The sequence below is a fragment of the Myxocyprinus asiaticus genome, chromosome 8 (assembly GCF_019703515.2).
Source record: "Myxocyprinus asiaticus isolate MX2 ecotype Aquarium Trade chromosome 8, UBuf_Myxa_2, whole genome shotgun sequence".
In the NCBI taxonomy this organism is placed as follows: Eukaryota; Metazoa; Chordata; class Actinopteri; order Cypriniformes; family Catostomidae; genus Myxocyprinus; species Myxocyprinus asiaticus.
In genome coordinates, this window is record NC_059351.1 from 53,964,124 (window position 1) to 53,978,428 (window position 14,305).

General features: G+C 40.1%; 1 protein-coding gene across 4 annotated transcripts in view; it reads right to left on the reverse strand.

Moving 5' to 3' along the window:
* Positions 1-14,305, reverse strand: part of LOC127444632 (adhesion G protein-coupled receptor L1-like) — a 49,264-nt gene that overhangs the window by 5,133 nt on the left and 29,826 nt on the right. For 3 of the 4 annotated variants that reach the window (XM_051704116.1, XM_051704113.1, XM_051704114.1), the window contains 11 exons: positions 5,950-6,155; positions 5,665-5,838; positions 5,365-5,574; positions 3,405-3,625; positions 2,756-2,822; positions 2,318-2,409; positions 1,994-2,162; positions 1,559-1,714; positions 1,364-1,460; positions 857-979; positions 678-695 (listed from right to left, as the gene is read on the reverse strand). In XM_051704116.1, coding sequence (XP_051560076.1) covers positions 678-695; positions 857-979; positions 1,364-1,460; positions 1,559-1,714; positions 1,994-2,162; positions 2,318-2,409; positions 2,756-2,822; positions 3,405-3,625; positions 5,365-5,574; positions 5,665-5,838; positions 5,950-6,155 — 1,533 coding nt within the window. The remainder of the gene's footprint in view (positions 1-677; positions 696-856; positions 980-1,363; positions 1,461-1,558; positions 1,715-1,993; positions 2,163-2,317; positions 2,410-2,755; positions 2,823-3,404; positions 3,626-5,364; positions 5,575-5,664; positions 5,839-5,949; positions 6,156-14,305) is intronic. The other variant, XM_051704115.1, reaches the window with a different exon arrangement.

Sequence of the window (14,305 nt, forward strand, 5' to 3'; positions counted from 1 at the left end):
AACTGAAAATACATTGCACAAAAATTCATAATTAAAAATTCAATAATAAATATTCACTTTCCAAAGTTCAGTTAATGCAATGCGTTTATTTTACAATGTGCAATTCAGCGTGCTTTTTGTACAAAATACATTTAAAATAATCATTAAAATACTTCCATACATATAATTATGCTCTCTTTTAAGATATATTCTTTAGGCCAAATTTTATGTATGGTTTGTTTAGGTGTGCTTTGTAGTTTTGTGCTTATTAGATGAGTACGGTATTGTTAGCTTAGCAACATGCTAACATCAAACGCTATTGAAGAGCATTCCAATCCAGTCACCGTTAGGATACTGCTTTAGGGGCCGTGCACAATGATTGCATTTTTGTGTATATCTGCGCTGTTTTTCAATCGTTTTTCTATGTAAACATGCGCTAGCTGGACGTCTTTTGGATGCTGTTTTGCACTGTTTTTTTAGCGTCTAACGCAAAAATGCTGCATTTTTAGATGCTGAAAAATTATCAAGAACATCAACTTTTCAAAGTGCAAACATGTTTGGTCTGAACAGCTCTATAGAAGGTAGCTGCCTATGTAGGAAAGAGGGGAAAAGGCAGCTCACTTGGTTTTAAAACAGCAATAATGAGATAAAGTATGTAGATGTAAACAACAGACAGAGATAGTACACATATTCCATACTTGAGTTTCTGAAAGTGCCTGTAGATCAGTTGACAGAGCGAGAGACAAGAAGGACAGAGAAAAATAATACAAAACAAGAGTGAATACAGATAAAAAAAACATTTAGAAGAAACAGATAAAACGAAACTCTTTTAATCTCGTTAAGCCGAATCAACGGCACACCAATATCACACACACACCAGTGGCGTTGAACACTGCTGGTGAGGGCGGGTTGAATGTTTCAGCCAATAAGGTGTTGTAAGGGGAGGAGCCAGAGCGAGTCTGCAGCATTGGATTGGCCAGGAGGTGATTACCCATAGTGCCTGAGGACAAATAGTAAAAAAAAAAACATTATGGAAGGGCACATATTTGTTTTTTGTTCTTATTCAGAACTGGTTCCAATTTATTTATTTTTAATACCGGAACCAGATAATTTTCGTTAACGGTTCTCGAGCGTGCATTTTCCCGCCAATGTGGACACAACACCGAGCTAAAATACAGCGATTCATGAACAAATTATTCTTATGAGCCAGTTCTTTTAAGAATGGCATTTCTCATTTCCAAATATTTTTTTAATCAATAATACTACAAGAATCGTTAATGGAACCGTTAACGTTTTGTACACGTTACACCCTCAAATATGAAACTAATGTTTTTTTAGGGGAAATGTGACAGTGTAACAGGTTTTGTGTTTGTGTATATTTCACCTCGGGTGAGTGTGGGTGTGTTGTTAATCTCTGCTGCCATGAAGGATGACTCCGTTTGCCGTCGAACGGTGTCATTCCACATCCTCCTGATACGACTCTGAACACACACACACACACACACATAAAGCCACAGCTGTGTAAGTTACTCAACTTCATCTCCTCATAAAGATATATATACACACTCGTGTGTGTTACCTGTCTTTGTGCTGGGGCATGTCGCGATTGGCTACCACCATAGTAGCGATTGTTGCCTCGGTGGGCGGAGCTCTTCAGGGACCCATGGGAACCAGATGAGGAGGCGTGGCCACAGCAGGATGACTGACGCAAGCATTTGCTGTATTCTTTCTGCACCTAATAAAAATATACAGAATAATCACTATAATCATACAAACAATTAATGAAAAGCACTCAAATGTAGTGTAACTGAGTTAATCTTTTTATAGCAGTATTTTAAGAATAATAACCCCAAAAAAAAAAACATTATTTCATTTATGTATGGATCATTTTTTCAATTTCCAAATTGTCTGAAAATATCCCCAAAGATGTTTTCTTTTTCAGATTTAGCTCAATTCTGGTTAAAAAATTGTCCCCAGACTATAGCAAAGTAAATACACACACACTCCTTCACACCTTCCTCTGAAGTGCGCAGTGCAGCAGGAAGATGAACATGCCGTGTAAAGCGTTGAATGAGGTGAACAGATACGCCATCACCACACTGTTATCATTAATGAACAGGAGGCCGAAAATCCACGTCAAAGAGATGAGTAACAGCAGTGTGACTGAGCTGAGCGTCCAGCACCTGAAAAAGACAAAAAACACTTATTTAGAAAATAAAGAATGGATATATTTGAGCAATTCTGTGTAATAAAAGATTAAAATGTTTGGACATTTCCAGTAAATACTTGTACAAAAACAGAGTGCTGGAGGCGTGACCCCTGACCCCTGCACTCTTACTTGATGTTGTCGAATCGGCTGGAATCTGGTTTCAGTACGGTGGAGTGACGCAGCATGCGGTGAACAGTGATTACCAGCACTGCCAGATTCAGCTAAACACAAGACCAGATCAAGTCACTCATAAGAGAAATTTCAGATGAAAATACATCATTTTGTTTATAAGTTTATGGCTATGCTCAGAATGGAATATTAGCATACTGTTTACATTCTGTGCATGCAGTGGAAAATAGTTTCAGTGCTTGTATGCTTCATTTTTGTCACATGATTTTCAGCGAGTGTAAATTATACATTTGCATGCTTTGAATGGTATATACACTATACAGTATACTGCAGACTAGTATGCAATTCCAAACACAGCAATATCTAATAGACAGTATATTGTTCGGTGTATTTGTAATTAACACGATTTATTAACTAGTAGATTAAAGTGAGACTCACCAAGATAACGAGGGAGGCGGGGCCAATAAAGGTCCAGATGAAGTAGTTATCCACCCTCAGCCAACAACTACACAACACACAAGAGATATATAATACACAAACTACTGAAAGATAGTGTAAACACTTATGGGAGCTTCCCATACATATCGTTTGTTCTTAATATACATGGTAATTATCATTAATCCAAGCTAAACCTAACACTGATATACACATGCTGTGCTGTGGCATGCTACACTCCATCTAAACGATTTTAAACAGGATTTGGCTAACTCTTAGTAATATTAGGTATGCAGCTTTTATCAGTTTATACTAATTGAGAGACTAAATGGAATATTTGTACTCGTAAAAACGTATTTGTCAACCTGCAGCGCCATTTACAATGAACCAGTGATGGTAAAAGATGATTAAAAGAAATGGTGACCAGTTATTGGACCTGAAATATACACTTTCCCTTATACTATTTTAATCTTAAATATTGATTAATAAATGAAGTTCATGGATATTTTATTGTGTCAACTACCCAGAGACAAACTTGTTATCCTTCAGTGGTTTTGTCAGGTTTTGCAGGGGACAATTTCAGAAAGTTCAGCCCATACGGATTGCAAAACCTACCAACAGCACAACAACCTGATATAACACACACACTCACGCTTTGGGTCCTCCGTAGCTCCTGTAGTCAATTGCAGTTGAAATGGCCACCACCAGCGTTGGGAATCCGTACGCCGACAGGTAATAGTATTTCCGTCGAGACGTCTCGCTCTCAAACACTTCCACCAACAGCACATACAGCTGCACAGTCTCCATACAGAGCCAGCAGAAGACCGACAGCAGGAAGAATTGAAGCAGACCAGCAAGCACTGGACACACAACCTACACACACACACACACACATACAGATACAGATACAACTGAAGGATTGGCGTTTCACAACTGCTGTGGACTGATTAGATCTGATATACAATGAACTGGTCTAGTGTAGTTTAGGTTCATCTGATCTAATATGGTCTGATGTTGTCTACGGTGGTCTGGATTGATCTGGTCTGGTGTGATTTGATCTAGATTAGTCTGGATTTATCTAGTGTAGTATTCTTTGGTCTGGCTTTGGTCCTATATGATCTGACTTGGTCTGATGTGTTCTAGGTTATTCTGGTGTGGTCTAGTTTGGTCTGATGTGGTTTGGTCTGGTTTGATCGGTTATTGTATAATGTGGTCTACTTGGGTCTGATGGGGTCTGGTTTTTTCTGTGTGATTTAGTTTGGTATGATACAGTCTGGTTTGGTCTCAACTGGTCAGATGTGATCATGTTGGTATGATGTGGTCTAAATGGGTTTGGATTTATTTAGTGTGATCTAGTGTGATGTGGTTTGGTCTGGCTTTGATCTGATGTGATCTGGTCTGATGTGATCTAGTTCAGTCTGGATTTATCTAGAGTGATCAGGTGTGAAATGATTTTGTTTTGATTTGGTCTGATGTGATCTGATGTGGTCTAGTTTGTTCTGTGTGGTCTGGTGTGACCTGGTGTGGTCTGATGTGGTCTGGTTTGGTCTAGTTCAGTCTGGATGTATCTTATGTTATATGGTTTTGTCTGGTTTTTATCTGTTGTGAAGTGGTTTGGTCTGATGTGATCTGGTTTAGTCTGATGTGATCTGGTGTGATCTAGTCTGGTCATATGTGTTATGGCTTTGGTGTCATGTGGTGTAGATTGGTCTTGATTGATCTTGTGTTATATAGTTTGGTATGGCTTTGATCTGATGGGATCTGGTCAGGTCTGATGTGGTCTGGTGTGATCTGGATTATTGTTATGTGGTGTGGTCTAGTTGGTCTGGTGTGATCAGGTCTGGTCTGATGTGGTCTAGTTCAGTCTGGATTTATCTAGAGTGATCTGTTTTGAAATGGATTTGATTTGATGTGGTCTGGTTTGGTCTGATGTGGTCTTGGTTGATCTGGTGCCATCTAGTTTAGTCTTATACGGTCTGGTTTGGTCTGGTCAGATAAGAACAGGTCTTGGCCTGATGTGGCCTAGATCGGTCTATATTTATCTAGTGTGAAAGAGTGTGATATGGTTTGGTCTGGATTTGGTCTGAAGTGATCTAATGTGGTCTAGTTTGTTCAGTGTGGTCTGGTGTGACCTGGTTTGGTCTGATGTGGTCTAGCTCAGTCTGTATTTATGTACTGTGATATGCTATCATGTGGCTTGGTCTGGCTTTGGTACGTTGTGATCTGATGTGGTCTAGTTTGTTCTGTGTGGTCTGATGTGATCTGATTTAGTCTGATGTGCTCTGGTTTGGTCTGATGTGATCTGATTTGGTCTGATGTGCTCTGGTTTGGTCTGATGTGATCTGATTTGGCCTAGTTCAGTCTAGATTTATATACTGTGATAAGATTTGGTCTGGCTTTGATCTGATGTGATCTGATGTGGTCTAGTTTGTTCTGTGTGGTCTAGTGTGACCTGGTGTGGTCTGATGTGGTCTGGTTTGGTCTAGTTCAGTCTGGATTTATCTTCTGTTATATGGTTTTGTCTGGTTTTGATCTGATGGGATCTGGTCAGGTCTGATGTGGTCTGGTGTGATCTAGATTGGTCTGATGCAGTCTGGTCTGCTTGAACTCACGGTGTAGTGTGTTTTGTCCATGCCGATGAGGAAGAGCAGCTGTGAGATGAAGAGTGTGAGACAGAGGTTCTTGTGGATGGTGGTGCGGTCACTTTGAAGACCTCGCAGACAGCAGAAGGTGGAGATACACAGACCCAAACAAACCAGAGAAATCACCATCCCCACCCACGTGATGACGAACAGAATCAAACCCTGAATTCCACCCGGATACTGACAGAGAGAAGAATATAGTATTAGGAACATAGAAATGGGTGTATGAAGGGGAACTGTGTGTATTCGTTTGTGTGTTGTGGGACTCACAGCAGGTTGCTGGTGGTTCATGAGCACAGCGAAGTTGGTGAGATGTGAGCAGGCGCAGGTGGTGTGTGTGTTGTTACTGTGCAGACGTCTGCAGCCCTGTGATGACCACTGACCCTTCATCGATCGCTCCGAGTAATTCCAGAATGAACAGTTTGGACTGAAGTGATTCTCCAGCTGACAAAACACACAACCATCTGTGAGCTACACATGCGTTTCTGTATTTACAATGGTGTTGTTGTTCCATACATGTGTTAGATAAACAGCCCTAAAAGTGTGTGTGTGTACCTGCAGGTGTCGCAGTGTGAAGAGCACCGGTTCTGTCAGAAACACTCGACTGGACTCTTTGTTCATAGATGCTGAGATGATGTGTGAGTTGACGGCCAGACTGTCTCCTCCAGGCTTCAACTCACCGTCTGTCTTCACCGTGGCGTTTTGAGTCGACAGAAACGAGCCCAGATTCTTATAGAGCATAAAAACCACTTTCACCTGACCTGATGGAGAACAACCGGGAAAGAAGTGAGACAGAAACAGAGACAGACAGAAAGACAGACAGATAGATAGACAGACAGATAGAGTGAGCAGCCACTCTAAGAATGAGCTCCTGAATAATTATCAAAGATTAAACCAAAAAAGTTAGACAGAGAGTAAAATTATTACAGCAAACAAGAAAAAAACAATAGAGGAACTATTTGAAGGCAGATTTTTGATTAGAAAAATATATTTTGACACAACAAAAAAGATAAAAACCTCTGGATTAGCATCTGGCTACTGGACCGTCACTACATGAGCTACCTGCATTTTCCCTCCAAAACACTAAAAGACTAATTAAAAGGACTACAGCTAAAAAAATCATCCTACAGCAGTGATCTCCAAATGCTAAACAGACAGGTGAGCTTTAACTGGCATACAACAGCAACAAAACTGTCAATCTGATTTATATCCATCAAAATATTCCATCATTGCAAGCTAAAGCTAAAGCTAAAGCTAAAGCTAACTGCAGTTTTGGCACAGTTCCCAGCAGGGATGGGTGGATTGATCCTAAAGTATCAATACTTCCGATACTGATGTTGTATCAAAAATATCGATCCTCACACAAAAATACTGATTCTAAAAACAAAAAAATTAAACTAGGGATATTATTATTTGGTTAATCTGAACATGAGCAATAATTATAAGCTTCAAAGTGAAATAAAAAAGGATTAGGCTATATTAGCAAATACAGTACTTGTGCAAGATGGGAACAATTTCTTCTTCCACTCATCTTAGCATGCATAAATGCTGAAAGACACAATCAGACAAGCGCTTGCACCGTCACAAGACTCGTTCAAACAAGAAGGATCAGTGCCTTGTAGAGGTAATGATAGAAAATCAGAGAAACAGCTTCTGGACAGTAGTGTAGTCTAGGGCATACGCCGTATGCACACCTATCTTTCTTAGGATTTTGTGTATGCCCACATGAAATAAGTGATGATATGTACATCCACCAGAACAATGAGTAGGCTTTGGACCTTGAACTTTTTCAATCTGCTAAAGTGATGCAGCAGCACTGTTGAGTGAATTTTGTGTGTGTGTGTGTACATATATATATATATATATAGGTACTTTAATTCACCAAAGTGGCATTCAACTGGTCACAAAGTATAGTCAGGACATTACTGCTGTAAAAAACAGCACCATCACTATTTGAAAAAAGTCATTTTTGATCAAATCTAGACAGCAGCCATCACTCCAACACCTTATCCTTGAGTAATCATGCTAAATTGATCATTTGGTACTAGAAAATCACTTGCCATTATATCAGACACTGCTGAAAGATATTTGGTTCATTAAATGAAGCTTAACATTGTCTTTGTGTTTGTTTTTGAGTTGCTACAGTATTCAATAGACTGGCATGTCTTAAGGTCAATATTAGGTCAAAAATGGCAAAAAAGAAACAGCTTTCTCTAGAAACTCATCAGTCAATCATTGTTTTGAGGAATGAAGGCTATACAATGCTTGAAATTGCCAAAAAACTGAAGATTTCATACAAAGGTGTACACTAGTCTTCAAAGACAAAGGACAACTGGCTCTAACAAGGACAGAAAGAGATGTGGAAGACCAGATGTACAACTAAACAAGAGGATAAGTACATCAGAGTCTCTAGTTTGAGAAATAGATGCCTCACATGTCCTCAGCTGACAGCTTCATTGAATTCTACCCGCTCAACACCAGTTTCATGTACAACAGTAAAGAGAAGACTCAGGGGTGCAGGCCTTATGGGAAGAATTGCAAAGAAAAAGACACTTTTGAAACAGAAAAACAAAAAGAAAAGGTTCGAGTGGGCAAAGAAACACAGACATTGGACAACAGATAATTGGAAAAGAGTGTTCTGGATCTTAACCCCATTGAGTTTTTGTGTGATCAGCTAGACTGTAAGGTGTGTGAGAAGTGCCCGACAAGACAGTCACATCTATGGCAAGTGCTACAGGAAGTGTGGGGTGAAATGTCACCTGAGTATCTGGACAAACTGACAGCTAGAATAACAAGGATCTGCAAAGCTGTCATTGCTGCACGTGGAGGATTTTTTGATGAGAACTCTTTGAAGTAGTTTAAGAAGTTCTGAATTTTTTTTTTCAAATTGTAATAGTAATTTTTCACATTATTAATGTCCTGACTATACATTGTGATCAGTTAAATGCCACTTTGCTGAATAAAAGTACTAATTTCTTTCCATAAGAGCAAAATCTGTACATTATTCCAAACTTTTGGTCACCAGGGTGTGTGTGTATATATATATATATATATTTTTTTTAGAGATTCTCTCTAAATGCGCACAGAGCTGTGGGAGGTGGGAGTGCAACTGATGCATTTTGTAAGTTTATGTGGGACTATAATTACAACAGTCATTTTTTTAATGGAAAAAATAAAAAAAACATTTTACAAATGTATTGTATATAAATGTAAATGAATTTTAGAGATCGGGTGCATGGGGGGCCTGGGTAGCTCAGCAAGTAAAGACGCTCACTACCACACCTGGAATCACTAGTTTGGTGTGTTGAGTGACTCCAGTCAGGCTTCCTAAGCAACCAATTGGCCCGGTTGCAAGGGGGGTAGAGTCACGTTGGGTTAACCTCCTCATGGTCGCTATAATGTGGTTCTCATTCTTGGTGGGGCGCGTGGTGAGTTGTGCGTGGATGCCGCAGGAAATAGCGTGAGCCTCCACATGCGCTACGTCGCCGTGGTAACATGCTCAACAAGCTACGTGATAAGATGCACAGATTGACGGTCTCAGAAGGGGAGGCAACTGAGATTCGTCCTCCACCACGTGGATTGAGGCGAGTCACTACGCCACCACAAGGACTTAGAGCGCATTGGGAATTGGGAATTCCAAATTGGGGAGAAAAGGGGAGAAAAGGGGAGATACCCCCCCCGAAAAAAGAGATCGGGTGCATGTGTTTTTTTTATGGTGGGTCTTTTATAAATTCATAGAATGCCCACCTCTTCAGACACTTCTACACCTCTGGTTCTGGAGTACATTCACGCTAAAATAACAACATATCTAAAGGTGACATTTCTTATTTTACTACAGTAATATTGTAGTAGTAGCCTAACTATGGTTCATTGTGTGGTAACTATGGTTTAACTAAATACCATGGTTAAACTATAGTTACTGTACTGAAACCATGGTTAATTTTTGTAAGGGTAAACAAAACAGGAGTCTAATAATTTTCTGTTTAGGCTCACAAATGTAAAATAATAATAATAATAATGACTTGAATTATGACTAAAAATTATATTTTAAATTACCCATTTTATCCCAAGAAATTGCTAAAAAATCAAATAGAAGTATCGTATTGGTATGGGTATCGATCATATTGGATTTGAAATTATTGGTATCGGATCAAAAAGAAAAAGTGGTATCACCCATCCCTAGTTCCCAGATTGATGACCATGGGACTAAAGGCCAATCAGAGCGCAGAGAGGTGATTTACCCAGAGAAGTGTAAACGTGTGCAGGCAAGGAAAAAACAGACAAAGAGAAAACCCTGAGAGACAATCCTGATATTTTTATGCAGACTACATTGAACTGAATGGAAAAAGAATAAAAAAAAATTACATTTTTTTACACCGCACTGATTACTGCATGGAAATCAGACATCTGTGATGAATTTAAGCATGTTTAAAAACATTCACAGAAGGAATTGGCAGAGGTTGGAGATTAACTATGTGTGAAGATGAATGCTGGACACATTTTAGTCTGGCGTTGCTGGAACTGGACTTTATTGAGTTCAGAGAACACACTCAAAACAGACTGTCAATCCCTCCTAGTTTCAAGAGCTAAGAGATCTACAGGAGAATACCAGAGATAGTACACCTCACTGCAGCACTATGATGACTGCAACCCCAACAAAAGACACATACACAAACACAGTCTGCATCTAACACACAGACACCTCTGAAAACACAGGCCTCATCACCCCAGCCTCCTAACTGTAACTCATCAGACCCTGGTCCAGATGTTTTCCTCCTGATGGACTCAAATGGGAAGTTCCTGGACCCACAGAAGCTCTTCCCATATCAGAAAGTTACAGCGAAATGATGCAGCACAACAGGCCACACACCAGCTCCTTAGAGACTTTTCAGGAAACTCCTCATGTGTGATTATTCACACTGGGACTAATGACTTTCACTGACTGCGCAACAGTACTGCTGATGCTGTGAAGAAAGTTGCTTAAATCACCAGCAAATAAATTCCCAGAAACCCGTATTGTGATCTCCACACTCCTGCTGAGGCATGACACACCATCTCATATCATCAACAGCATCAATGCTGAAATGCTGAAATCTCACGAGGATGTTCTACGCTCCCCAATGTGCATCTGGCCCACCACCACCACATCAGCCTCCACCACCTCTATGATGGACTTCACTTACACAAAGACAGAGTGCACGTTTTTGCAAAGAACCTAAAGGATGCTGCCCTGGGCCGCAATCCAACATCACTGAGCCCCTTTCCAAAGACACCAGGCCTAGATATGCCCCTTTGACACTGTGAGAAAAGACAACAGCTGGACAAGCACCTTACATCGTCCAGTCCCCCCAACACACCTACCTGAGGCTCCTTACACACCTGTAAACCCACATCCATCAACCCCCAACAAGGAAAAGAAACAAAAAATTGTCCCAAACCAGGAGAGACCCCCACAGCAGAGAGCACAGAGCTATGCTGAAGCTGTGGCCTGGCCCCCTGTCACACCCACACACACAACAATCAGTGAACTGGTGCACATTAAAGAGATGCTACAAACACTGTGCACACACGCACACACAGACTGGCATTTAATACTTATGAGGACAGTTGGTAAAAATCATGGTTTAAGGGGACACACATTTCCTAACATCACAGAACCATAAAAATTATGCCAAATGCTTAATTTTGAGATGAATAAGATACATCTCACTTCAAATGTATCTTTTAATGTAGATAATCTATACATACCAAAATAGAAATTTCACAGGTTTATGAGGTCACACCAATTATGGTTTATAGGGACAATATGGTTTAAAAGGTCATACAATACACACACAGAATCACTAGCAGTTTTATTGGGACATTAATTATTAAGTTAATAATGGTGGTAAATAAAGTTTTTGTAGATTTGTGCTTTTGTCATATTACAGCATCTGCAACTGATTGCTCAGAACGTCTCAGCACATAATATTTTAAATAATGTGTTGTTCTTTGTCACAAAGTGACACTAACAAAATTCTGAATACACCTTCTTAATGTACCTTCTTTGTTTGAGCCTTTAGGATGTGATTTTCCTAAATCTATGCAACTTACCAGATGCAAACCTGAACACATTATACACTTCAGACAACATTTCTTGTTTTTATTGTAAAGAATTGGGCTGCACTAAATTTTTGGCCACCGAAAGAGTAGGTAAGAGAGTGCAGGTGCTAGATTGGCCCGTCAGCAGTCCTAACCATCTCCAATTGAGAATGTGTGGTGCATTATTAAGCACACCATATGGCAACGAAGACCCTGTACAACTGTGCAGCTAAAGACCTACATAATGGACGAATGGGGGAAATTCCACTTTCTAAACTTAACAAACTTGTGTCTTCAGTGCCCAAATGCTTAATAAGTGTTATTAGAAGAAATGGTGATGTTTCACAGTGGTAAACACTCGACTGTCCCAACTTATTTTGGAGCGTGTTGCAATCATATATATACAGTATATACACCGATCAGCCACAACATTAAAAGCATCTGCCTAATATTGTGCAGGTACCCCTTGTGCTCCCAAAACAGCGCCAACCTGCATCTCAGAATAGCATTCAGAGATGATATTCTTTTCACCTCAAGTACACAGAGTGGTTATCTGAGTTACCATAGACTTTGTCAGTTTGAACCAGTCTGGCCATTCTCTGTTGACCTCTCTCATCAACAAGGCGTTGCCATCCACAGAACTGCCACTCACTGGATGTTTTTTGTTTTTGGCACCATTCGGAGTAAATTCTAGAGACTGTTGTGTGTGAAAATCCCAGAAATACTGAAACCAGCCTGTCTGGCACCAACAATCATCCATGTGTTATCTAATCAGCCAATTGTGTGGCAGCAGTGCAGTGCATAAAATCATGCAGATACGGGTCAGGAGCTTCAGTTAATGTTCATATCAACTCTCAGAATGGGAAAAAAATGTGATCTCAGTGATTTGGAGTGTGGCATGATTGTTGGTGCCAGATGGGCTGGTTTAAGTATTTTTGTAACTGCTGATCTCCTGGGATATCAATGTGTTCATTACGTATAAGTTGTTGGAACATTCAGGGTCTTCATTCTCCGACATTTGGCTTTAAAAGCACAGACACAGAATTTAAAAAAAATATGAAAGATGTCGACATTATCGTTCTCACTGAAACCTGGTGTCGACAGGATGTGCTTACCCACTGTCCCTCAGGCTACTTTGAAATAATTGTGCCCTCAGTTAAATTAAGTACAGTCCATCGCGGACGAGACTCGGGAGGGATTTTGGTGTGATACGGGGGGGAGGGGGGGGGCACACAGCAGCACTGGCTGCAAGATACGTTTTAACGTGCCACAGCCTGAGAGACAGTGGGTGAATATGTTTTATGTATATTACCCCAGTATGTCACCCAATTGTTCACCACAGTGACCCTCAGTATGCGTGAATATATTGTATGTGTATACAGTGTGTAAACATGTCAGTGATCTTCAGTTTTATGTCAACACTGTGATTCAGGCATGTTATAATATGTTATGTTGCTTAACTTTCGTTACACTATTGATTAATATGATTTATTTTTATTTTTGTTTACATACAACCTCTGCTTTAGCAATATTGTATTATTCACAGTCATGCCAATGAGGCCATTTTGCATTGAACTGAATTGAAAATAGACAGAAAGACAGACAGACAAACAGATAGATAGATAGACAGAGAGAAAGACAGACAGGCAGACAGACAGATAAAAAGACAGAAAGACAGACAGATAGATAGATAGATAGATAGATAAGACAAACAGACAGACAGAGAGAGACAGACATACAGATGTCACGTCTTCATCATCCTTTTGGGTTCTGAGACTTTTATGTTGAAGTTTTTCCCCTGAACTCCATTTCCCATCATGCACCTTCCAGACACCCTCATCTCACACACCTGTTCCCCTTTCCCTCTGATTGTTGTTCCCAGCTGTCCACTGTAATGTTTTTAGTTCCCATGTGTATATATAGTATATATGTTCTCCTTCCTCTTGTCTGTATGGTTGTGAGTTTACAAGTTATGTTATTTCTCCAGCCTACTGCTGTGACGTATAGTTTTCTTTCTTAGCGAAGTGTTACATATTCATCATCTTCTCTCATTTTCTTTGTGAATAAATCCACTGCATTTGGATCCATGCCATCCCCGACTCTTCCCTAAACTGAAGCATGACAGAAGAACTGATCTAGACATGAAACCAGCGGTGAGACTCTTCCAGCTGCGTCAGGAGAATCGCTCGCTGGAAGATTATGTTGGGGAATTCTGCGAGTTGGTTAATGACCATGGCAGGCATAATGGGATATTCCACCATGGATTCCACTGCAAGAGTGGCTTCCTCCATCACTCCTACAGTAAAAGCTGATCCACTCAATAACAAAGCCAGGTCAATAAATTGGACCAAGGACTTTTATCATAAGGCAAGAGGGACCTCACTGGCTCATTGAAACCAACCCGACAGGTCCTTCAGGGTCATATCGTTGAAGTCCACCTCACTTCACAGAATTCTGCCACATATTCTACCAGCGGGCGGCCCTCCTGATACAGCTGGAAGAGTCTTACTGCTGGGTTCATCCTTTGTGTGGTCTGTTCTTCTGTCACGCTATTGGGAAGCATGAGATGAGTGTGGGATTCCAATAGTAGAACTATTTATAATATCTAGGAAACAATGATGAAAATAAAGCACTGAGTAAAAAGGAAACAAAACACTACAGCAGTTTGCTGGCTAAATATGTATGTCACATTCTTACACATACAAACAAGAACCGCACAAGACTAAGGGAAACATGAGGGCTATATATATACACAAGTGAAGATTAATGAATAAACTAGATATAGCTGGAAGTAATCGGGAACAAATCAGGAAAACAGGAACAATGGCAA